Below are 24802 nucleotides of genomic sequence, written 5' to 3'. Positions count from 1 at the left end.
CTTGACTGGGCAGGCACGACAAGGCAGGACTGGACACAGCAAGACAGGTAAACATCGACAACATATGATGACGAACTCGCAAAGGACTGAAAACATGAGGGGGATTATAAAGCAAAAAGTAAATTGACACACAGGTGAACATGACAAACTAATAATGGGTTAACAAGGAGGGTGGGACTAGACAATAGACGGGAGAGCGCATGACACAGAGAGACAATACAAGCCATGCGCTCACATAACACAACACTGAAGCACACGACAAAAGCACGTGACCACAATGTAAACACCGAGCCACGTGCTTTGACAAAAGACGCAAGACACGAGCACACGATGAATGAAAACTCACCGTGCGCTCACATATGCAGCATGCATGCTTCATCCCAGCGCCGACCAAAACCGAAACCAACCAGACTGAGACGCTGGGAATGAAACACCATGCTGCTGACAGACGAAAACACAAACACGAGTACAAGAGCGCACGCGTCTGAGGGACGCAGAGCGCACGCGGCCGCGTCAAGCAGGAGCGCGCACACTCTGCGTACACCCACGACGGCGCGCGCGCACACAGAGACAGAAACAGGACCAGACACGAGTAGTGTCAGAGATCCGCCACCAAAACAAGAATTTACAAGATCAGAGTGGCAGAACCCTGACAACAGGTATATACAAAAACATATAGTCAAAGGAAAATCAATAAAAACTGTAAAACAGCATCAATTCTGTATTAGGAAATATGAACTTATCAGAAATAAGGGAAATAAACCGCAATGCATTTGTTTTTTTTTTTTTAATAAAGCATTTGATTGTTTTAGTACTAAATGTGCTAATCTTTACAGAAAAGCACTATATTTTGCAGTATTAGAATGAAAGATCAGAGAAATCCCGTGCAGTGATCAGAAGTGGACAAAGGCTTAAGCATTAAACAGCATGTTTTTGAACTGGAATGTGTCTCTCTTGTTTACCTGTGATCCGAACGAGTAAAAGGTGTCTTATTAGCATGAAAGAGGGCAGCATCAGTCATGTTAAATTCGCCGTCACATCTGTGTAGTCATCCTTGGCTTTCTCATAGTAATCTTCATAAACTAGCCCTCCTAGGGTGCGGGACTTGAAAAGGCAGCGCACTGTAGCACGCAGGCGCATAATGAGGAAAAATCCCAGATAGCATAGATTGATTCCATCAAAAATGCTTTCATATTGCGCAATGACAAGAAATAATATAGATCGCGCCACAAAACACATGAAAACGAAAGTAACAAGCGTGGATTAAAAATGTAAGAAATAGAAAGTACAGATATTTGTGTAAAAATGTAAGAAGTAAAAGTAAAAAATTGTCAGTAGTGGAGTAAAGTACCGATACCAGAAAAATCTACGTAAGTACAGTAATGAAGTATTTGTACTTCAATACTTCCCATCTCTGCCCTTTACTAAAATGGTGGCTCTATCAACGCATTCCTTCCAATAGACAACAATAGCGTAGGCGACATCTAATGTAAATATTTATGAGAACCTAATATAAGTAACATGCTACATGCTAATGTTTACATGCTAAAAACAGCACATAAAAGAGGGGTCTCAAAGGCATTCATCTGGTAATTATTATATATTTTAAGTTAAAGTATGAATACATCACTTAAAACCTCAGTATTTTGAGTAAAGGCACAGATGTTTGAATTTAATATGAAAAAAAAACGCCTTAAACCAGTTTAGGCTGGTTTTAGCTGGGTGACCAGCCTGGTTTGAGGGGTTTTGGCAATTTTGTTTTCATCTGGACATAGCTGGTTTTGGCTGGGCTCCCAGCCTGACTAAGCAGGTCAAGCTGGTTTTAGCTGGTCATCTCCCAGCCTGACCAGCTAAGACCAGCCTGGAATTGACTGGAAACCAGCCTGGAAATGGCTAAAACCACTCTTAAACCAGGCTGGTCAACCAGCTAAAACAAGCCAACAAGCCTAGGCTGCTTTAAGCTGGCGTTTTCAGTAAGGTAGCATGCTACATGCTAATGTTTACATGCTAAAACAAACAGCACCAGAAAAAGGAGCTCTTTGGTGATTTTATGATGTGCTAATATGGCATAATGGGCAACTTCATATCATGTTAAGCATGTAGCAAAGCATGGGAAAGTGATGTGCAACCAGTGTTTAGGCTCTGCTTATCTAGCCAAGACTGATAATTATACATTTCGTGACTTTTTTGCGTGAGAGATACATGAGCGCTGCAGTTTTTTCACTCATTGCACACTGTCAGTTATCAGCATTTGCTACTTTGAGCAAGATAAGGGTTCAAAATGCCAGGCGGCATATGATAAAAATACGGGTATTTCTACATATCAGATCTTTACAATCTAATGATTAGCTCAGCTAATAGAGTATCTTGCAAGGGCTTTTCATTTTTTTCTTTCTTTTTTTCCATTAATGACAAACAAAAAATTAATGTTCATTAATTAAGTTCACGGAAATCTTCTTGATTTCCGTGAACTTATTTTATGCACTTTGTTTGTATATTACTGAGTTGACACTTTTGTGGTGACTTATTATACTGCAAAAACGCTTTTCTTAATTAGATTGTTTGTCTTGTTTCCAATCCAAATATAGAAAAGTTTGTACACCAAGAAGTTTTCTCTAAACAAGCAAAACAATAGTCTTGTTTTAAGAAATAATATGCCAAATTAAGTGAGTTTTCCTTAAAAAAAGCAAAATGATCTGGCATTAGGGTTAGCAAAACCTTATGGAAAAAGTCTAACGCCAAAGCGAAAAAACCTTGCTTCCACCATTAGCAGGTTATTTTGCTTGTTTTATAGAAAAACTCTCTTAATTTTGGCATATTTTTTCTCAAAATAATACAATATGTTTTGCTTATCTAGAAAATTCTTCTTGATTTAAGAATTTTTAGATATTTGGATTAGAAACAAGACAAAATCTAAGTAAGAATGTGCGATTTGTGGCCCCACTTTCTATGCAGAAGCTTTTGAAAAGAGCATCTGAAACGTCCTACTCCAACGCAATCTCATGCCAATTCGTAACTTTTTGATCTAGTGGCTATTTCATATTTAGTGGCTAATTCGTATGACTGAACTTTTACGAATTAGCCACTAAACTGACAAAACGTAAAATACTTATGTTTCCTCGTGAGATCAGGCTGCCTACTCACATACAGTAGAAACCACAAATTAAAGTTGAAGTCACTGAGCTAAATGTCAGCTTCAGTCATTTTTAGAATCTGTCGTGGGAAAGTAAAAAATCAAGATTTGTCTTTCTAGAAATGCCACATGTCATTATTTCTAGAATTGGGTTTAAGAATGAAGACATTAATGGTTTAGTTTGGCTATTCAAAACTGATGTACACTCATATTAATAATGCAAGGCAGCACATACACATTGTTAGAAATCTCTTAAAGAGAGTTCACCCAAAAATGAAAAGTTACTCATTATTTACTCCAAACCATTAGTAGTTTCTTTATTTTGCTGATCAAAAATAAGTCATTTTGAAGAAAGCTGAAAACCTGAAAAAAAAGAAAGACAAATATGGAAGTCAGTGGTCTCCAGTTTGTTTTGTTCTTACAAAATGTCTTATTTTGTGTTCACCAGAAGAAGAAAAAAACAATTCAGACAAAATTAAAACAAGTGAAAGGTGAGCAAATGATAAAAGAAATAAAATATTTGGCTGAGCTATCCTGTTAAATACAGTCAGTTTAACCAGAAAGTTCAGTAGAATGTAGTAATTCACCTTTATATGTAATTTTTGTAATGTGAAAACCTGCTCGTGCCATCTTAACCAGCTTATTAGATATTAGATATGACTTGAGGTTGAGACCTCCTACGCAAACAGGAAATTCTCAGTATAAAAACCCAACTTGGTGCCCTTCACGGTGACATACGTAAACTTTCACAGGTAATCCCTAATGCTTCAGAATACATTTGGTGAGTTGATGTAAGTTTCCTATACAGTATATGTCTTCTTTAGACTGTACATACACTGTACATGTGTGTCTTTTTATTTAATCTAGTGCCCAGCACTCATTTAATCACAAATTTTTATTCTTTTGCTGGCTATTTTTGCTTTTAAGAGATTGAGAATGATCATCTAATTTTGTTGTTATTGTTGACTATCACTGTAAAATATAATTTACCTAAGTTTTTCTTTAAATATAACCAAGATTTGTACTGTTTCAGTCGTTCTACTTTAAAAGTTAAAGCTTCATTATTGTTAGTTTTTTCTTTACCCCTGCAAAATTGACCAGCAAATGTGAAATGTTGAATGGAGCTGAATGATTGGCTTTTGTATTCTGTCATTTTAATAACTGTTTGATAACTGTAATATATAGTAATAATAGAAAAATAATAAGCCAAAATTAGCTGTCATGTGAATTTGTCAGATATTTCCCATATGTTGTTTAACAGAGCAAGGATTTTTCCACATTACTTCCTATAATCCTTTCTTCTGGAGAAAGAATTATGTTTTTTTTATTTTGGCTAGAATAATTTTGGTCAATAATTTTAGCCCTCTTAACAATACAATATTTTAAATGTCTACAGAGCAAACCATCATACGATGACTTGCCTAATTACTCGAACTTGCCTAATTAACCCAATTAAGCCCTTACATGGCACTTAAAGCTGTATACTGGTATCTTGAAAAATATTTAGTAAAATATTATTTATTATGGCGATGCGGTGCCGCAGTAGGTAGTGATGTTGCCCCACAGCAAGAAGGTCGCTGGTTCGAGCCTCAGCTGGGTCAGGTGGTGTTTCTGTGTGGAGCTCCTCATGTTCGCGTGGGTTTTCTCCAGGTGCTCCGGTTTCCCCCGCAGTCCAAAGACATGCGGTACAGGTGAATTGGGTACGCTAAATTGTCCGGGGTGTATGATTGTGAATGACTGTGTATGGATGTTTCCCAGAGATGGGTTACAGCTGGTAGGGCATCCACTGCGTAGAACATTTGCTGGATATGTTGACAGTTCATTCCGCTGTGGCTACCCCGGATTAATGAAGGGACTACGCCAATAAGAAAATGAATGAATGAATGAATTATTTACTGTCATCATGATAGAGATAAAATAAACACTGTAAAAAATCCTGGTTGCCTTAAATTTTTTAAGCTGAATAAAATTAACCTTATGAGTCTGTTGAACTAATATGATGTTAAACTGACTTAAGACAACTTGCAAAACTTAAAAAATTAAGTTACAACATGATTAACTTAGTTTAATAAGTTACGATGACCTAAAAACATATGCTGTCAGGATTAATTAATCATATATATATATATTTTTTTTTACAGTTAATCAGTTATTAAAGATGAGTTATTAAAACTGTTATGATTACAAATATGTTGAGAAAATGTTATTTCATTTAACCAGAAAATGTGGGAAAAAGTAGGGCTAATAATTTAGGAGGGCTAATATTTCTGACTTCAACAGTATCTGATAAATATAGAGTTAAAGTCAGAATTATTAGCCTGCCTGAATTATTAGCCCCGTTTATTTTTTTCTCCATTTTCTGTTTAACAGAAAAAAAAAATTCAGCACATATCTAAACTTAATAGTTTTAACAAATCATCTTTAATAACTGATTTATTTTATCTTTGCCATGATGACAGTAAATAATATTTGACTATGTTTCAAGACACTTCTATACAGCTTAAAGTGACATTTAAAGGTTAATTAGGTTAACTAGGCAGTTTAGGGTAATTAGGAAAGTTATTGTATAATGATGGTTTGTTTTGTAGACTATCAAAAAATATCTAGCTTAAAGGGGCTAATAATTTTGTCCCTAAAATGATGTTTAAAAAATTAAAAACTGCTTTTATTGTAGCCGAAATAAAACAAATAAGACTTTCTCCAGAGGAAAAAATATTATCAGACATACTGTGAAAATGTCCTTACTCTATTAAACATCATTTGGGAAATATAAAAATAATAATAATAATTCAAAGGGGGGTTAATAATTCTGACTATATATATATATATATATATATATATATATATATATATATATATATATATATATATATATATATATATATATATATATATATATTTTTTTTTTTTTTTTTTTTTTTTTTTTTTTTTCTCTCAGGTGCATGTGCCGAATGATGTAAATTATGTAAGTGAGGTCCTATACAAGAAGGATGAACCGCATTGGAATAATCTGCCTCTTTTGGGCTTTTTCAATGGAATTTAAACCTTGTTCACATGGTACTTTTTCTTTTTTAATCTGCAAAGCTATTTTTTACATGTCCATTCAAAATAATTACTTAACCGTTTTCCTGTTTCTTGTTCCAGCTCCGACAGATACGTCCATCTGTGTGACAGATTATTGGAAAACCATCAACTGCTCTTTAAAAGTACCAGTCATGTCCTTTATAAACACATCATACTCACTGGGGTTTCAAAAAGACAAAAGGTAAGCATGATCCAGGAAAATAACTTATTAGAATACGTCTTTAATGTTTCAGTTCCACATTATAGTGCATAGATAGAATAATGACACACATCATTACAAACCCACTCAACACCATCTAAAGTTTCACATACTAATAATAATTTTGTGCACACATAGAACAAAAATAACTCTAGTAGACGCATGCCCTGGGCTAACACTGAGAAGATAAAACTGTTGGATATGTATCAATTCAAATCAATTCATCTTTATTTCTATAACGCTTTTACCATGTAGGTTGTGTCAAAGGAGCTTAACATAGAAGATTATAGTAAATTGAAACAGTGTCAGTCCAGTTTTCAGAGTTCAGTTCAGTGTGGTTTAAATGTCACTGGTGAAAGTCCAAACACCGAAGAGCAAATCCATCCATGCGTCGGAATATACATACATATATATATATGTATGTATGTATGTATGTATGTATGTATGTATTTATATATATATATATATATATATATATATATATATATATATATATATATATATATATATATATATATATATATATATATAACAGAATGAGTATCTAATAATATTCAGTTGAAGTTAGAATTATTAGCCCCCTTTGAAGTATTCTTTTTTAAATATTCCCCAAATGATGTTTCACAGAGCAAGGAAATTTTCACAGCATGTCTGTTAATATTTTTTTCTTTTTGAAGAAAGTCTTATTTGATTCATTTCGTTAGGAATAAAAGCAGTATTTAATTTTTTAAAAATTATTAGCCCCTTTAGGCAATTTTTTTTTGATAGTCTACAGAACAAACCATCGTTATACAATAACTTTCCTAATTACCCTAACCTACCTAGTTAACCTAATTAACCTAGTTAAGCATTTAAATGTCACTTTAAGCTGTATAGAAGTGTCTTGAAAAATATCTAGTCAAATATTATTTACTGTCATCATGGCAAAGATAAAATAAATCAGTTATAAGAGATAAGTTATTAAAACTATTATGTTTAGAAATGTGTTGAAAAAATCCGCTCTCCGTTAAACAGAAAACGTGGAGAAAAAAAAAATAGGGGGGCTAATAGTTCTGACTTCAACAGTATGTGAATATGTGTATATATGAATAAGTAGTTCACAAGCGGGTTCATGTGAGGGTCAGGAGACAGAGGATCCAACTCATAATGAAAAAAAATGTCTGCTGTGCAGACAAAGGGCAAAACATAAACAAAAAATGGCAAAATCAAAAGCTCTTCCAAACATCAAAGAAAGATAAACAGCATTAAAAAAACAACATTGCAAAGAAACAAAGGCAGAAATATCAAACAGTCAAACTCGCGTGACAACAAAATCCAGACACAACAAAAACTAGAAAATAGGGCTTGTAAAGACAGAACTAAATAAACTAATAACAAAACCTGACAACAATGAAATGATCAGAGGAGGAAAAGGAGATGAGAACTGAAGTCTGGGAACACACACACACAAAAAAAAAAAAATTAAATAATAACAACTAAAATTTAATTGAGCTAGTATCAAATGAATAAGTAGTAGTATCTTCTAAAAAGTATAGTATTTTATAATAGGTTACAGTGTCTAATGAATAAAGACTATCTAATAAAAAGGGTCAGATACCAGACAGTTTAAAAGCATGATTCTAAAACAGTGTTGACTGGGGTGAACATTTCTGCAGATTATTTACAAACTGAGTGCAAATTAAAGTACAAAGACATAACATCTCATTTACATATCGGCCTAGGCAATACAAACATTACAAATAACCAATAGTGGCAAATAAGCAGAGCTGATGTGTGGGAATTGTACACTTGAGTTAAGGTAACTCAAGTCATTTGAAGAAATGGATTGCAACAAACCATTTAAGTTTAAAAACTTATCCTAATGAGTACTGTAAACTTTTTTTACTTTGAGTAAAAACAGCAATCTGAGATCAGCAAAACCCATTAAATGAAGAGAACTCAAGCCCACTGAGTACTGTAAAACCCAATAAGTTAAGGCAACTCAAACCGTTTGAAGAAACCGATTGCTGCAAACAATTTGTGTAAAAAAAAATATCTATATGAGTACTGTGAACTTACTCCATTTAAGTTAAAATAATGAGGTATTTAATTAACTCATTACCTGACAACACTGAACTAACTTTCAGTAAATGTTAAGTTAACTACACTCATCTCATTTTTTTTTAACGTTGACTGTTGGGTTTTACAGTGTACACTGTAAAAAATGTAGGGTTCCATATAATTCATTCATGTTGTCCCAACACAAATCAAAAAGTTAACTTAACACTTTTAACAAATTTATGTGAATTGAACATAAAAAAATTAAGTTAACCCAATGAAATCTCAAGAATTTTGTTTATTCAGCTCATTTTAAATAAGTGGATGGAACAAGTAAAAAAGTGAGCGTGGGTAATCTGGCTGAAGCAATATTTTATTTCTCTCTGTGCTCAACATAAAATATTTTAGTTGTTTGTTCAAAATACTTATTTAAAATGAGCTAAAACAACACAATTCTTGAGATTTTTGGTTGATTTATTTGTTGCAATCGTTGTTGTTCAATTCACCCATTCATGTTCAGTCCACTTAAATCTGTTAAGATAACTTGATTGATTTGTGTTAAGACAACATGACTGAATTGTGTGAAATCCTGCATTATTTACACTGTATCTGAGGTAAGGATGCTAGAAAAAATATGTGGGAGTGCTAAGAAAATGATCAATATTAAATATGTCTAAGTTAGCCTACTTTATAAAATATTGTAGTTTTGTTTTAGATCAGCTCTGCTATTTTAAACAAAAGTAAACTGTAAAAAATGCTGGGTTCTACACAATTCATTCATGCTGTCTTAACACAAGTTGATTGAGTTAACAAAACAACAAATTTAAGTGGATTAAACATGAAACAATTAAGTTGTGCCAAAAAAAATCTCAAGAATTAACAAAATTCAACAAGATTCAGCTAATTTTAAAAGTAGTTTGAATAAGCAACAAAAAAAATTGAGTGTATATTTTTTTAGACATATTTATTGTATTATTTATTGGCCAAAGAACAGGTATATTTACAAAATAGAAGCAAAACCTATTACATGCAAAAGACTTCAGATCTGGACAGCACCCATTTGCTCAGTTCACACACATTTGCTTACAACTGTTAACCATTTTTGTAAATTAGACAGTATTTAACTGTAATATGAACTGTATTTTACCGTAGGACTGTTATACAGTATGTTACTGTATTTTTAAGTTACATTGTGAAAATTACTGTATATTGTACAGTAAAGTATATACAATTCCGTAAAAACATATAGACCAAGATAAATAGTGCTGTATATGCAAATACAGTATTTTTGCTGTAATTGATTGTAAACTGCTGCCAGTTATTATATATTTTTATAGGAAATTGTTAACAGTGTAGCTTTATCCTGAACATTAGATCAGCTTCTATGAATAAAGCTTCTCTGGAGTAGAGGACAATAAAGGACAATATAGCATCCTTAAAACTCATTACGAATTAGCATAGAGTAACACGTTTTTTTTTTCTAAGGGGTGAACTTAAAACACATTGACAACCAATCATAAAGTTACAAAAAAGAGCGGACTTTTAAAGCATTAATATTGTTCAGGGTTCGTACACCTTTTCCATCTTTAAATTCCAGCACTTTTCAAGCACTTTCAAGGTGCATTTTTATGCTTTTCAAGCACCTAAGAACCACTGTAAATTCCGTAAAAAAAAACACCATAAAATATTTCAACTTAAATTGTCGAATACTTTGGAGCATTTATTGGCATTTATTCACAGACTTTACAGTGAATGGCTTTAGTCATTTTCATAGCGGACTTTAACCCACCGGATGTCTTTTATCCACTCTTTGAAAAATGTAAAGGGTGGATTAACATTCACCACATGATCACTGATCTGATGTGCCATTATTTGTAACTTTAGGTGGTTTCTAAAACAAAATGTGTCAGTGTTATTTTCATTCTCTCATATCAAGACCTTTACATTTTAGCGGCTCCCTGTCATCTGAACTGAGTAATTGACAGCTGATATTAACCAATTAATTCGCGTTCAGTTCAAGAGCAGTGGGTCAATCAGAAGAGCTTTAAGGTGGGGTATAGGCACTGCAGGCTTTGCTTACAGCAGCAAGTTGACATTTCAACTGTTTTAAACTATTTCTGAGCGCTGCGTTTGGTGTTTTTAGGTGCAAATATGCATTTTGCGTGAATGTGTCCTAAATCTACTCATGCGGTGAACATTTTGCAATGAAAACTGGTCGCACAGCCACAATTTTATGCTTGCACAAATGCTCCCAAATATATTTTGAACTCGCATAAAATTTCTGGCACAAATGCAACCAAAATAGGCGCAATTACAAATTCAAGAAGGTTTAAGCACTGTCCAAAATCTAAGCACTTTTCTAACCTTGAATACACTATTTGAAAAATCAAGCATTTTCCAGGATTTCCAGCACCCTGATTGTTATTACCCGTCTTGACTTATCATTGTTTGTATAGTGATGAACATTCATTTGATTGCAAAGGTTAATTAGATATACAAATGTCAATTGTGTATATAAGTGTGTGTAACCAGAATGTTCTAAAATAATGGATTTACACACACAGCACTTATAGATGCCCACTCCAGGCAACACGTGAAGATCTCATCTGCACTTTACAAGCAAATTTCAGATTCAAGCATATTGATAAATACATTGTGACACTGCATTATATTGAAAAGGAAAACAATATCTCTTCTGTGTTGGTTCCTGATTTTGCTCCAGCAATGAACAGTGAGTAGATCCTTTTATGTAAGAGATGTATTCAACAAAATAATTTTTTGTTCCAATGTTATTTGTATTTGTGTCTTGTTTTTTTTTGTTTTTTGTTTTTTTTTCAGTTAAACCACCAGCCCCCTTTAATCTGACGCTATTGGAAAATGGAACATATAAGTTTTTTTGGAAAAGTGGATATGAAGCTTATCGTTACTGGCGTGTCCTACCCCTCAGATATCAGTTCCTGTACTACAAAGACGGAGAACACCACAACGTAAGGCAGATTACAGTGAATATCCTCCATTCATAGAGAACATCCTCTGGTTTACCCACATCAAAGGAGTAAACATTACACCATTGTTTTACAATGAATATACACTTTTTTTTTGTAGGTCAGTGCAAAACATCATGTATATAAGGAGGAGATTGAGATCGAAAATAAAAAGCTTGATCCAGGGACTTCATACTCAGCTGTTGTGAGGACTGGGATAGAGACACATCCTAAATACAGTGGAACATGGAGTGACTGGAGCAGCCCAGTGAAATGGAGCACAGCATACAGAGGTTAGTACTGTGCTACTGATATGAGTTTATTTGTGAACTTGATTTGGTGCAAATGGAGCTAAATACTAGTAAATCTGGTTCAATGGCTGCATTATACAAACCCAGGCTCATTCTGTAAATGTACCGTTTTAAAAATCTCTGGAGAGCACCAAATATGTACCAGGAGCTACATTTTTTGCAGTGTTTGTTTTCGTGAATCCACCAGAGGTCTTAAAGATCTTAAATGTCTCTCCTGAGTACAATTCACACCTGCTGTTCTCATGTAAATCCATTAGAGGCCGCTGTCGATTGATGCGATCTGACCGATCAACTGACGCACCCTCCTCCTTCATTAAACCTAACCAATAGTGCTTTTCAAAAGCAACGATTGACCCTCCCACCCACTTCCCTAAGCCCTTGTCTGATTTTTACAACATTTTCAGATTTTACCACATTCTCACCCTGTTATTTACTTGCTTATTTTATTTTTTGGCTTCTGTTTGTCTTACCCCCTTTTTGGAATCGTTCTTTGCCAGACTCGAACCCCGTCGTCGTCGTCAACTCCTCTCTACTTCTCAAGTTCGCCAATGTACATGGCGAGCTAACAGGCAAACTGGTAACAGCAGGAAATAGTGATGTGCTGATCGATAATAACAATGCAATATATCCGATACCAGCTTTGTTTGTTTTAGAATCAATTGTCTTATCAAAATATTGATATTTCAGTAATTTGGAGCAAATAGTTTATTGGAAATAGAAATACAGCGGAAAGTAACCACAATTACCCTACTTTATCTGAAAAATGTAAACTTAGTTGGAACTATTTGTTCTTCCACCTGCAAAGTCATGTGCGTAATATGGCACTGTACAACTGCAGAGCATGCTAGCTAGCCACTCAGTCCACTGGCGTGGCACATGTTGTTCAGTCACGCTGTCATTGGATATCGGTGACCACAAGCGAAGTATGTGTGGAGCTACTTCACATACAAAAACTCAAACAATGCGGTTTGTGACATGTGTAACAAAACAGCGAGGTACTGTTGTAATACCACAAACCTAATCAAGCATCTACATATAAATCACAAGACAGATTATGACAAAATCTCGTTCAATTCCATGTTTCACAGCTCCTTCAGAACATGTTTTCTCCAGTAAAATACATGCGTGTTGAATACTCTTTTCCCCCACTATAGTCATTAGACTATATATATTTTTTTCTTTTTTTTTCTCAGTTCAACCAATTAGCACAGGCCAAAACATGACAATAAATTATCATTCTCAATAGAATAGTACAATTAGGAAAGAACAAGTTATCATAAACAGAATGAGTATAGGACAGTAATTAAATATAATCTTTTTTTACTGTAGGAAAACACCCATCAGAATTGTGCACTCAGTGTCAGTAATATAAGACAGTGAGACATATATCTTGTAGGAAAGATGTAAAAGACAAGAAATTATGACTCAGTTGATGATATATAAGGTATATAAGGTATACTGTTGTGCAGAAAAACAAAAAGGAAGGAAAAGATTGCTGGAAATTTTGTGAACTCTTTATTTTTTATATATAGTAGTGCTTGCTATAAACGATGTATCTGTTGTGATCGCCCGCGGGGTTGGCCTCACTGGCTGCTGGAGAGCACTTCCTTTATCATTTATCTGTACAACAATCAAAAGATCCATTGCGTCATTCAACATCCTTGACAGCTGTTAACATGTAGGACACACAACAATATAGCAATCTTTTGACACACACACACATAGCTACAGATGATCAGGCCTGATTACACACACGTCATATAAACCCTCCAGTCACTCTATCACATTGCGAAATCTTGTTTTAGTGTTGTATGCAATTCCGAGCCCTTCATTGTTTTGATCTTGTCTGTGTTTTGATTCCTGGACTGTTCTCTCATGTATGATTGTTCCCTACCCAGACCCATGGCTTGTGCGAAGTGCAAAGTTTTGATTAGCCCCGGCCATCATCTCTGAGGATTACCCTATTGATTATTGCCTATCTGTGTATTGACCTGGACTGTCTTTCCGTTTACGAAGCTATCTGCCTGCCCTGACCACTGCTTAGTTATATCGATACCGACTGCCAGCCGCCACCCCCAGATCGATGCTTGTCTCTCGTTCAAGATTACTCTCTTCTACTAACCTCGACCCACGCCTGCTCTTCGACTATTCTACTGAAAAGTTTCCATTGAATCCGATGTTTGAGTTTCCACTTGTGATTCACTACTGTTATTAAAGTGTGCAAATGGATCCAGAAATGTCTGATGAATCACTACAGTCTGCTCCTGTTTTGAGCCTTGCCTCCTTGCCTTTGGAACTTTACTTTGTTGTCAGCACACATCAATGTACAACAAAAACTGAATATGCCCTCATAATATTTAATCAAACAACATAACCAGGGAAAACAATGTCTTGTTGCTGGCGTGCTTTTGTCCATTCGTCAATCTTTTCTTTTGTTTCTTTTTTTTTTGGCAATGTCCATCCAACAATCCAATCAGTTCCCAATAGACAAAATCAAGCACTGTTATACATTTTTTTCCCATTTCAGGCCCATTTTAAGTGAATGTCAAAATATTGGGATAAAGGACAGTCTTAACCCTTCTCTTGTCTTAGGGTGCTTTCACACCTGCCTTATTTAGTTCGATTGAATTGCACTAGAGTTCGTTTCCCCTTTTGGTGCGGTTCGTTTGGGCAGGTGAGAATGCAGCAATCGTACTCGAGTGTGCACCAAAAGCGGACCAAATAAGCGTACCGAGACTTGCTTGAAGAGGTGGTCTCGGTACGCTTTCAAACGAACCCTGGAGCGGTTCGTTTGTGGTGAGAATATGATCCGTACTAAAACAGGTCTAACCGTAAAAAGTACTGCGCGTTTTGGACTAATTCAGCTGCCGTAGGTCGATGCGCTGAGCATTATGGGATATGGAGGAAAAATATTTGTTGACAGCGCTTTACCAACAGAGAGAGAGAGAGGGGAAAACATTACCTGATGGATCGTTGGTAATATTTACGCAAGATGACCATGTCGCAGTTTAGCTAAATTAATTCACGTCTCCTCCTGAAGTGAAGAGCGATGCATTAAACACTGTTTTCCAGCCGCGGCCGCGCTTCATTTTCGTAATGTATAGTTTGTCTAAAGCAGGGATACAATCAGCCAGCGCAGTCGTCCCTCCAGAGTAAAAGGTTTTGTTTACCTGCGGGAGTTCACTGGCATTTTCCCGCACATGAATTCTGACCAATCAATAAGCAGTTTAGGAAATATGTTCAACAACATCTGGCCAATGAGAGATGTGGATTTTGTCAGATGACTGCATTTTGGTTTGTTTCAACTGGTTCGGACCAAAGCAATCAGTGTGGTGTGAAAACGACCCAAAGACGGCAGAAGATGCAACAATGTATCATTTATTACCCTTGGTGCGGACCAAATGAAGCGAACTACAGATGTGAAAGCACCCTTAGAATTCTGTATATGCATGCATGTGCTTGTGTGCATCAGTAGCTTTTGTGGTGGTTTTATAGCTGGCTGTTGAAAATGGACAAACAGTTACAGAAACATCTTCTGATGCACAACCTTGGACACATCATCTGTGTTGTTTCCTGGACTCATGGGGTGTTTCGGGTCTTGCAACAGACACCCTCCTCAAGCGGCCCAACCGAGGCTGATCAGACCTCGGCTTGTGTCCATGTGGCATGCTACCGCCCTCACCCCCCCCCCCCCCCTCTCTTCAACCAAAGCCATCTGGATGCTTTCTTCGCTGCCTCCACGTTGTTGCTTATGGCTCTTCTTCGTTTGGTGCCTGTTGTTCCCAGTGTACCATAGGCCTTGTTCAGGGTGCAGCTGGCAAATCCCTCACTGCCCATTTCCACTGGCATACATCTGGTCCTCCACTGATTTGTTCGACACTGCTCCACCAGCTCCTAATATTTTTCCTTCTTTCTCTCCTGAGCCTCCTCCATCCTCTCCTCCCAGGGCACTGTTAGCTCTTGCAGGATTAGTTGTCTTGTGGCCTCAGAGACCAAAAATATGTCAGGTCTCAATGTGGACTGGGTGAAGTGTGGTGGAATCTTCAGTTGCCTCTCCAGGTCAACTGACATCACCCAGTCTCGGGCTGTGGAGAGCAACCCAGCAGGGCAGCTCTTTAATGTTGTCTCTGGCTTTTGTCTGTCCTCAATGAAGTGAATGGCCTTGGCAGTATTGGCTGTCCTTCATTCCATTGCTGTTTGCCAAATGTGTGTAAAAATATCTTCTCATGTAAGTGATGCATGGTTTGCTGCACTCCCATGCCAGTGAATATTACCTCACAGAAGAGAACAGAGAAGGAAGAAGTCTTTTCATTAAAGATTGTAAGAATGTATGAATAAAATAAATGAAGTGACCGGATAATTTGTTCTTATGTGATGTTGCTTAGTGACAATATTTAAATGACCATTTTGTTATTTTAAAGTTGACTTTACAGTTAATCCAATCCTCTTTGTTCTGTTTCTTTTCTCTTATTTTTTCAAGATGAGCCTCATCAAGTTGGCAAGATAATCATTGGAATGTTTTTATTGCTTGGACTTTTAATTGTGCTTATACTAATTCCTGCTGCAAGGTAATTTTATTTTCTCATTAAGCCCATTATTATGTGAAGTTTATATATAAATAATTTCGAGAGGATCACATGCTTATGATTGACCATTGTGGGTCCCGCATTAACAATAACTTTATACACCAATCAGATGAATGGAATACGTATTAAAAAGCCAGAATCCCTTACCTTTAGCCATCCTCGTCTTGACAAATCCCCAAACACCCCTACTCCTTCCCCTCTTTCTTAACTAAATACAGTGGAGCTCTCAAGACCTACCAGAGCTCACCTAATGAAACAGGAGGGAGCCTTGAGATCGATTATCTTCCAAGCTCAGTTCTCTCTTGCGGGACTAGTATCAAACTGGCTTTCATAATTATCAATCATAAGCTAAGTGTGAACTCTTGAAAGTATGTTTAGAGATGGAGTGTATTTGTTAAATAAATGGCAAAAAAAATATTATATTTGTGCATTTCAGACTTAAGATAAAAGAAATCGCATTGGTGCCAACACCAGAATCCTACTTCCAGCCCCTTTATCAAAAGTACCAAGGCAATTTTCAGGTAAGATTTCAATTTACAATTCATAAACATCAAGTGCTTCTTATTTGATGGTTTTAATACTTTGTGGTTCATGAAATGATGGTTTGTGAGAAAAAAAAGCAGCTGGGTCAGTTGGCGTTTTTGTGTGGAGTTTGCATGTTCTCCCTGCGTTCGCGTGGGTTTTCTCCGGGGGCTCCAGTTTCCCCCACAGGCTAAATTGTCCGTAGTGTATGAGTGTGTATGGATGTTTTCCAGAGATGGGTTGCAAGTGGAAGGGCATCCGCTGCATAAATAAGTTGAATAAGTTGGCAGTTCATTCTACTGTAGCGACCTCAGATTAATAAAGGGACAAAGCCAAAAAGAAAATCAATAAATAAATAAATAAATAAATAAATAAATAAATAAGTGAATGAGTGAATCAGTCAATCAATAAAATGTTACATTCTGTACATTAGAATGTATGGTGGCAGAGAGAGCTCAAATGTGCTGTAAGTTAAAAAAACATACTGTATACATATGGAAAAACAGTCAAATTTCAGAAAGTATCTACATCAAAAACACACACATGCACATAAATTTTTACAACACATGCAAATACACAGTAGAAGTGAGCTGCAAATAGCGCAAACCACAATGGAAATGTGCGGGGGGACCCTAAAAATTGACAAATCCCACTGCACCCTGTTTAGAGTCAGCAGTGTTGTCGGAGATCTATAAGGGAGGTTTTCATTAATTTTGCTTTTCTCTAACTTACAGTTATTCTTGCAAACACAGCATTAAAATAACATTTCGGTAAACAGAAATTGTGCAAATTAGCAAATTATTAGGTCAAAAATTATGCAAACATCAAGGAACTGTATACCGCCAGGACGTTCAAATAATCAAAAACCTCACCTCTCAGATCTCCCACAACACTGCTGACTTTAAACAAAACCAGCCTGGTTTGTCACTTTTTGGGCTCCCCGACATATTTCCATCATACCACTGGTTTTTATGACATAAGTCACAGCCTTAGAAGAAATGCACTGAAATATAACATTCAACCTCTCAAAATCTCAGCAGGGGATAAATAACAACTCCAGAAACAGCATCAACAACTTCACTTATTAATAACTGTTCATTTCAGTTTATTCCATCTAAGGCTGTGACTAAAGTTGGAATTCTGCTTGTTAACAGCAGGTGTTTACCGTCAATGCACAATCAACACTTTACTTTTGAGAATTATATAAACAATGCATTTAATAGGGATGGCTGACTTAAAACTGACGTGTCGACACAGTGTCGAGAACGCGAAGCACAAGTGATTCGAAAAACTAATCCAAAACACCCAGGTCACGTGACTAAGGCTGCGTTCACACTGTAAGGATAGTTGCTCAAATTAGATTTTTTCTCAGATCTGATTTTTTTGCATGGTTGTTTACAATGCTCTTGTAAATGTGCCCAATATTAGATTTGCAGTGTTAACAGATCATGGTCCCAAACTGACCCCGCATGCGCAAAAGTGCATTACGGAGAGCACAAAATGTCTTATTATCCACACACGTCAGTGCTGAGTGAGTAAGCACGTTGTCGGATCATGCTTATATGATTATTACCCTTTTTAAAGACAACCATGGTGTATTTCATGAACTGTAAATGATTGTTCTGCTACTACTATTGTGTATTTCGGCATTTGAGATCTAAAATAAGTCTCCAGTGATAAAAAAACACTGATCATTTGTGATTTGTGACCACCGGCGGTGTAGTGAACTCATCAAGGGTTAATAAGCAGCCGCAGACTGGGCTGTGAAGGCGGAGTTGGTTTATCTCTGTTTGTGTAGTTATTTAATTTTACTTCGTTATCCGCTTGTTAAGTGGTGCATGTTGGTGACGTATGTAATACTGTTTCCGGGTCCAAGTGCCACTCATTTGAGTTGAGAAATCATTCGTTTCTGATCGCTTTTTATTCATATCCCACATTAAAGTTAATTTTATATAAAGTCATAGTGTACACAACAATCTCTGGGCTTGCTGCATCACAAATACCAAAATTTTAACAATTTATAAAAAAAAATATCACTTTCTGGCCATTGGATATTAGGCATGGACATATATACTGTGATCATGATTTTCGAAAGTATCAAATCGCTTTGTAAACGTTTATTATAACCATTTCGCTAGTCTCCCCATTCAGTTGAATAGAGCGATTGGACCCGGAAGCTGCTTCGCGTGACGTCACACTTAACAAGCGGATAAACAACAGACACGTGCAGAAGGGAGGTTTGGGTGCTCGAGCACCTGCCCTTTTTTTCTCTCGGAGAGAAAGTTCCTCCTCATTTGCACACAGATCCCCCATCCGCAACACCCACAACCCTTTTCGGCTTTGCGATCAACCCGTGCCTCAATCGTTAACCAGATTAGGTAACAAGCACCAGTTAAGCCTTCAAATTCTTTTTCAACATGAACAACCAACTTTCTGTGGTACAATAATCACCCTGTGTGCCATTCTACTGTGCTGCTGAGAGGTAGAGGATGTTTGCAGCACAGAATGATGACGCATGTCACTCAAAGATTACGTAAAAGTCACATGAAATCCGACATAACCGTTCACACTGCGGTCGGATTGCAAAACATCAGATCTGTGTCTGATTTAAGACCACATATGAAAGTGGCACATATCTGACCTGAAAAGATCCGATTCTGTGCGGTTTGGGCTGTTCACACTGTCATCACCTGTGTCACATGGGGGGGGAAAAATCAGATTCGTGCCACATTTGCCTGCAGTGTGACCGTAGCCTTAGGTGATGCGAAACACCTGGGGCCTCATGTATCAACGTTGTGTACGCACAAAAACTTTGCATACGCCAGGTTTCACGCTCAGAATCGCTCACGTTTGGATTTACTAACGATGAACTGAACGTGAGAATGTGCGCAGCTCCACGGCAGCTTTATGGCTGGCGTACGCACATTTTTTGTGCGTGTCTGTTTTATTTCCGTTGGCGACTCCTAGAGGCAGTTGTGTTAAGTTCCTCTCTACAAAGTGTCTGAGCCTTGCAATGGCAGCTGTATGAGACGGGTTCATCTAGCAGGTATATAAGGTTTCCATATCATACAGTTGACCAGCTAAACATTAAAGCGCAAATTGCAGCAGTCGCAATGTAATCTGAGCAATCTACCGCACACACATTGCTATAAAGACACTATCTGAAGATGAATTTGCATGCGTGAATCTTAAACATTTCCATTCAATAAATGTGCAAATAAAATATGATGCACAAACTTATTGATGATTCCTACTTGTCTTTCTTGTGATAAATAGTTGGCAAAATCTGATATGTAGGGGGGAAAAAGAAGAGCGTTCATCTGACGCTGGATTCGAACCGAGTTCATGCTCGAATGTGTCAAAACATGTTGACATGCGTCTCATGAGCTGCGCCACTGAGACTGTTGATGGTGCTGCAACATTTCACACCTATAAATCACAATATTTCTTTTATAATTCACTCAGTGCGATGTTCAGACCCAGCTGTGTTAACCGCATCAGCTAAACTTTCCCACTCTATTTTTTTCTTTTGTTGTTAATTCCGGAGAACAAACTTGCAAATAACACCGCTTTTCTCCGGTCTACCTCCAAAAGGAGCACTTCCAATTCACATTCTGTTCAAAGTTTCTCTTTTTGCTTGCTTTTGCCATTGCTTTTTCGTTGGGTTTTGCCAAAGTAGAGTCATTAGCATATTCATAAGGGGGAGGAGGCAGGGAGGGGTTTTGTGCTCGTGCATGTTGCGCTCAGTTTCACGTTCATTGGGATGTACAAAAAGAATATGCGTGAGCAATGTTTTAGTATGATTTCCATGCAAGTCTTCGTACATGAGGCCCCTGGTAACAAGATTAAAGCAATTCAAAGTATTGGTTTCAATACCTGGCGAATCTGGATTTGACTGACAGGGATGCAAAAAACTCAAATCTCAAATAAAAAAATCTCAAACAGCCAACCCAACCCAACAAATACTCTGAAATTATGGCTTAATGTATTTTATGTTAAATTTTTTATGATCCAAAACAGGACATATTTATTCATAAAGTTTTCATTCGCATATCAGACCAATGTTAAAACAAAACACGTTACATGTACAGAGCATCTAAAAACATCTATAGCTCCATCTGACTGGATTCAAACCCATGATCTCTGAATGCTAGTCTGGAACTTTTAAAGCTTTACTAAATAGGCTTATTACCTCAATTTGCTTAACTGTTTCCTTGCTGAAGCTGTTTTAAAGCAATACATAAAAGTGATCACTATGTCACTGATGGATGTAGAGACGGGTTTCAAAGCTTCGACACATTTGCTTCGACTGTGTCAGTCTTTTATGAGGCCTTGCTTTGCCCACCACTAGCATTTAACTCCATGTTGTTTCATTTTTGCAAACAGTGATAAATATATTTATATTGAATGATGATAAAACATTATCCATATAAGCTCATTGGAAATATGGAAATATGCTGCAGCCTACATTTAAAATGCACTTAAACTTATGTCTGACTGCATTTTTAGATAAAAATAATGCAATGTGGCAGTGATGCCAGCAACTTTTGTTACTTGATATTTATGATATTTACAGTAACAGAATCAACAAATAAAATTTGCACAATGCAAAATAATAAACCCTAAAACAACTTAATGTTGTTTTACCTCACTCTTCTATCTTCATGGACCAACTTTCTGGTCAGTTTGCTAAGTAGCTTACTTAGTATGATGTAATGCAGAGTGCTCAGGTTCAAGTTCGATGAAGCACACTTGCGATGTAAAAAAACGATAATTGCAATGTAAAATCAAGGTTAAACTATGTTGTTGCAGTGCACTTTTTACTTTTTTTCACATTTGAACACTTTTAGTTGGGTTTGGGGAAGAGTTTACTATAGGTTAGTGATTTGCTTGGTCATATGTACAACAAAGCCTGCCATCTCGTGAACGTACACAAGAAGGATGTGTATCTTAAATGTACCCCAAAATGTACCCTAGTTAAATTATTTCAGATTCAGCAAAAAAATAAATAAATAAAAAATAACATAGACAGCACCCTCTAGTGGTGGCATCTGAAACATGCAAAGACATGGACCTGGAGCATCTTATTTTCCATTTTGAAAATATGTAAGCTAAGATGCATATTTCCATCGAGCCTGGGCTGATATTTTTATTCATTTTTGTGATATTTTATTAATGTGATCACTATTTGAGCCATATAAGCACACAAATGCTTTGACTGCATATTATTTTTATTTTTAAAAGTTGCCCAAATGTATACTTTTTATATCAGTTTAATTATTTTGATTTTCTTTCTTCTCAAAAGTGCTGGGTTTTGGCCAAAAGTCCTCTACAAGGCATTCATGTTTTAGAAGACTTCTCAACTATAGACAAGATTTCTGAGGTCATCTGCACATTTCAGGATGAAACAGAGAAAACGGTTGTTTATCCTCCAGCGCAGTGCCATCCAACCTACGTCGGCCCCTCAACGGAGCTTTGGGCCCCGTGTCAAATGACCAAAACGTGCAGCGAGACGAGTGTCCTGTGTGAGGATTTCTCGGTTTTCTGTGAGGATCTGCCTGTTAAAGTGGACGAGCTCATGCTGTAGGTGAGTGTGGCGTGTGATGATGTGGAGTCTCTGAAGGACTCTGCGGTCAGTCTGGAGAGTCTGGAGGACTGTGAGTTTACCCAAGTACCTGTTATCATTAACCCAGTGACTGTGTGCTTCAAACAAGACTACTGCACCCTCACTGAAACTCCCAGCGGCCCTGTGCCCACATTCAGCAGAGAGGGAGAGCTGGATGAAAATACCTCTGGTGATTAAATGATTAGGGGCGTCTGTATATGGATGTGTGGACATTCGGAACTGACATGTAATGCTTTTTGTTGTTTTTTTTCACTTGGAAGTATGGCTGTATATACACTGAACAAAAATTGGATCAGCTTAAAGGTGCAGTATGTAAGTTTGATAGATATTTTTCATATTCAAATGATTTTTTTTGTCCTTACCAGCACCTGAAATGTATAGTTTAGAAATGGCTTCTATTTCTTGCTGCCAAACAACAGAAAACTATGACAATGATCACCTCAGGTACACCTCATGTGCTTTACATGTGCTAAATGCTAATAATGTGAGTTTGAATGCCATATTACATGACATTTATTGCCATACTACTGAAAGCAGCAGCAGATAGTTCACCTCAGATCTTGAAAATAAAATAAACCATTTGAAATTGAACTTTAGAACTGTGACTCAGTGCAAGCCAACACATATCAGTGATTCAGGATCTACATTTAATAATGTTAAAGAGGCTTAACCAGTTAAGGCTATTTGGGGTAATTCCGCCTGAATTTGGCCTTCCGATTTAAAAAGCTTCCCATACCCACATGCAGAGGTGTAAATACAAAAGTTTGGTCTCATTTGAAAGAAAACCCTTTGAAATTTCATAAAATACAGTTGAAATTGAAAAAAAAAATTGTTGTATATATTGTCTGTTATAATAAACACACAAAAAAGGCGCTTTTTTATAAACTGAAGTTTATAATCATGTGTACAATGTAATCTGCACACCTCATGCTTCTGTTTGCAATATTTATGTTATTTTCTAATTAATAACCTTCTGTGGAACTCTGAATCTGCGTCTCATTTCAGAGGCTACTATTGGCTAGAGGAGGTCACATTTGGGTCATGAACGCATGCTTTGAGAGCCTAACTGTACGTTCACACTAAAAGCCGTGAGAGCGCAAAGTAGCCAGAAGTCAATTATTTTTAACGGGAACCAGGGGCAATAAGCAGTGTGGAACAGCGCATCTTCGCCATTGTGGGTGTCGAGGAGAGTTGAAATCAAGTCAACTTTATGGTAATGAGCTATGACGTGGTTTGGTGGCAAGCAATCAGAATGTAGAAGTCCACCGCTTAAGAGGAGTCCAGAGAACACAGCCCTGTGAACTTTGGTTCCAACAACAATGGTTCCCAAGTGTTTAATTATTGCGGATGCCGGATTTCCAATTACTTGCAATGTTTTCTAACATACATTTAAAAAATTACTGGCGAGTTACTGATGTGCATTAATGTTATATATCTATTTTTTTTCTTTAAAAAAGCGGGAATATCATGCAACATGACAAAACAGTACTGATGCTACAGAATATTTTATGGACACATTGGATAATTAAGTAGAGCAAAGCCACACCACATGCAACTTGATCTTCCCTTGTTAAATGAATTTAATAAAATGTGCATAACATTATTAAACTAGAAAGCGTGTTTTATGTGGGAATGTAACTGATATGATATGATATGCTTCAACGGCTCCTTTAAATACGAGATCAATTAAGTGAATTTTGATGCTCTCGCCACCAGAGCTGAAGGCAGACAGCGTTGTTGCCAGTGCGGCCAGAGTTATGTTTGACGTTCTCACCACCTTCAGTGTGAACGCACAGTAACTGACTGAATGAATGAAATATGCTGTTCTCGACAGCTAAACTGGCATTGAGTGGGTTAAAAGAACTAAAACAAAGACGCAAGGCACATTTTAAAAGCAGAATATCGGACTTCAGCATTGTTTTTTCAGATAAACAAGAATGTTTACTTAGGATGTTTTGTAAATATCTGCAAACATATTATGGCATTTATATGCTTTAAAGCAGTCAAAAATGTACATACAGCACCTTTAAACATTACTTCATAACTTACACCTAAAAGAATTAGGATTTTTTGTAACAAGATGAATAATTTGTTTAGATTTTACTCTTTACAGTGTAGTTATGTTGAAGCACACTTGAAATAATGTTAGCAATTTGTTTCTCTCCTGAAAACATTGGGTTCTCTATCTAAACAAGTTGCTATGAGAAGGTGAAATGAAGGCTGAGTATATTGTGTACCGTGAGTATTGTTTCTACCAGATATGAATCTCCATTTTGACATATTAGTAGTGAATATTTCCCTAATTGTGATATTATGTACT

General features: G+C 36.5%; 1 protein-coding gene across 3 annotated transcripts; it reads left to right on the top strand.

Annotated features, from left to right (window-relative positions):
- Positions 1-496: 496 nt before the first annotated feature.
- Positions 497-24802, top strand: il21r.2 (interleukin 21 receptor, tandem duplicate 2). Of its 3 annotated transcripts, none has more exons than XM_087241886.1 (9): positions 497-659; positions 6072-6190; positions 6278-6398; positions 11018-11184; positions 11292-11440; positions 11559-11730; positions 16229-16316; positions 16771-16855; positions 22162-24802. In XM_087241886.1, exons 2-9 carry the CDS (start codon positions 6124-6126, stop codon positions 22441-22443), a joined length of 1131 nt encoding a protein of 376 aa, XP_087098012.1. In that variant the 5' UTR covers positions 497-659; positions 6072-6123; the 3' UTR covers positions 22444-24802. The 3 variants fall into 3 exon arrangements, with proteins under 3 accessions (XP_087098012.1, NP_001106981.2, XP_087098011.1); NM_001113509.2 differs by lacking the exon at positions 497-659 and adding an exon at positions 3865-3914 and having other exon boundaries at positions 22162-24084; XM_087241885.1 differs by lacking the exon at positions 497-659 and having other exon boundaries at positions 6073-6398.

The sequence above is a fragment of the Danio rerio genome, chromosome 3 (genome assembly GCF_052040795.2).
Source record: "Danio rerio strain M-AB ecotype USA chromosome 3, GRCz13ab, whole genome shotgun sequence".
In the NCBI taxonomy this organism is placed as follows: Eukaryota; Metazoa; Chordata; class Actinopteri; order Cypriniformes; family Danionidae; genus Danio; species Danio rerio.
This window is presented reverse-complemented; position numbering and strand designations above follow the sequence as displayed.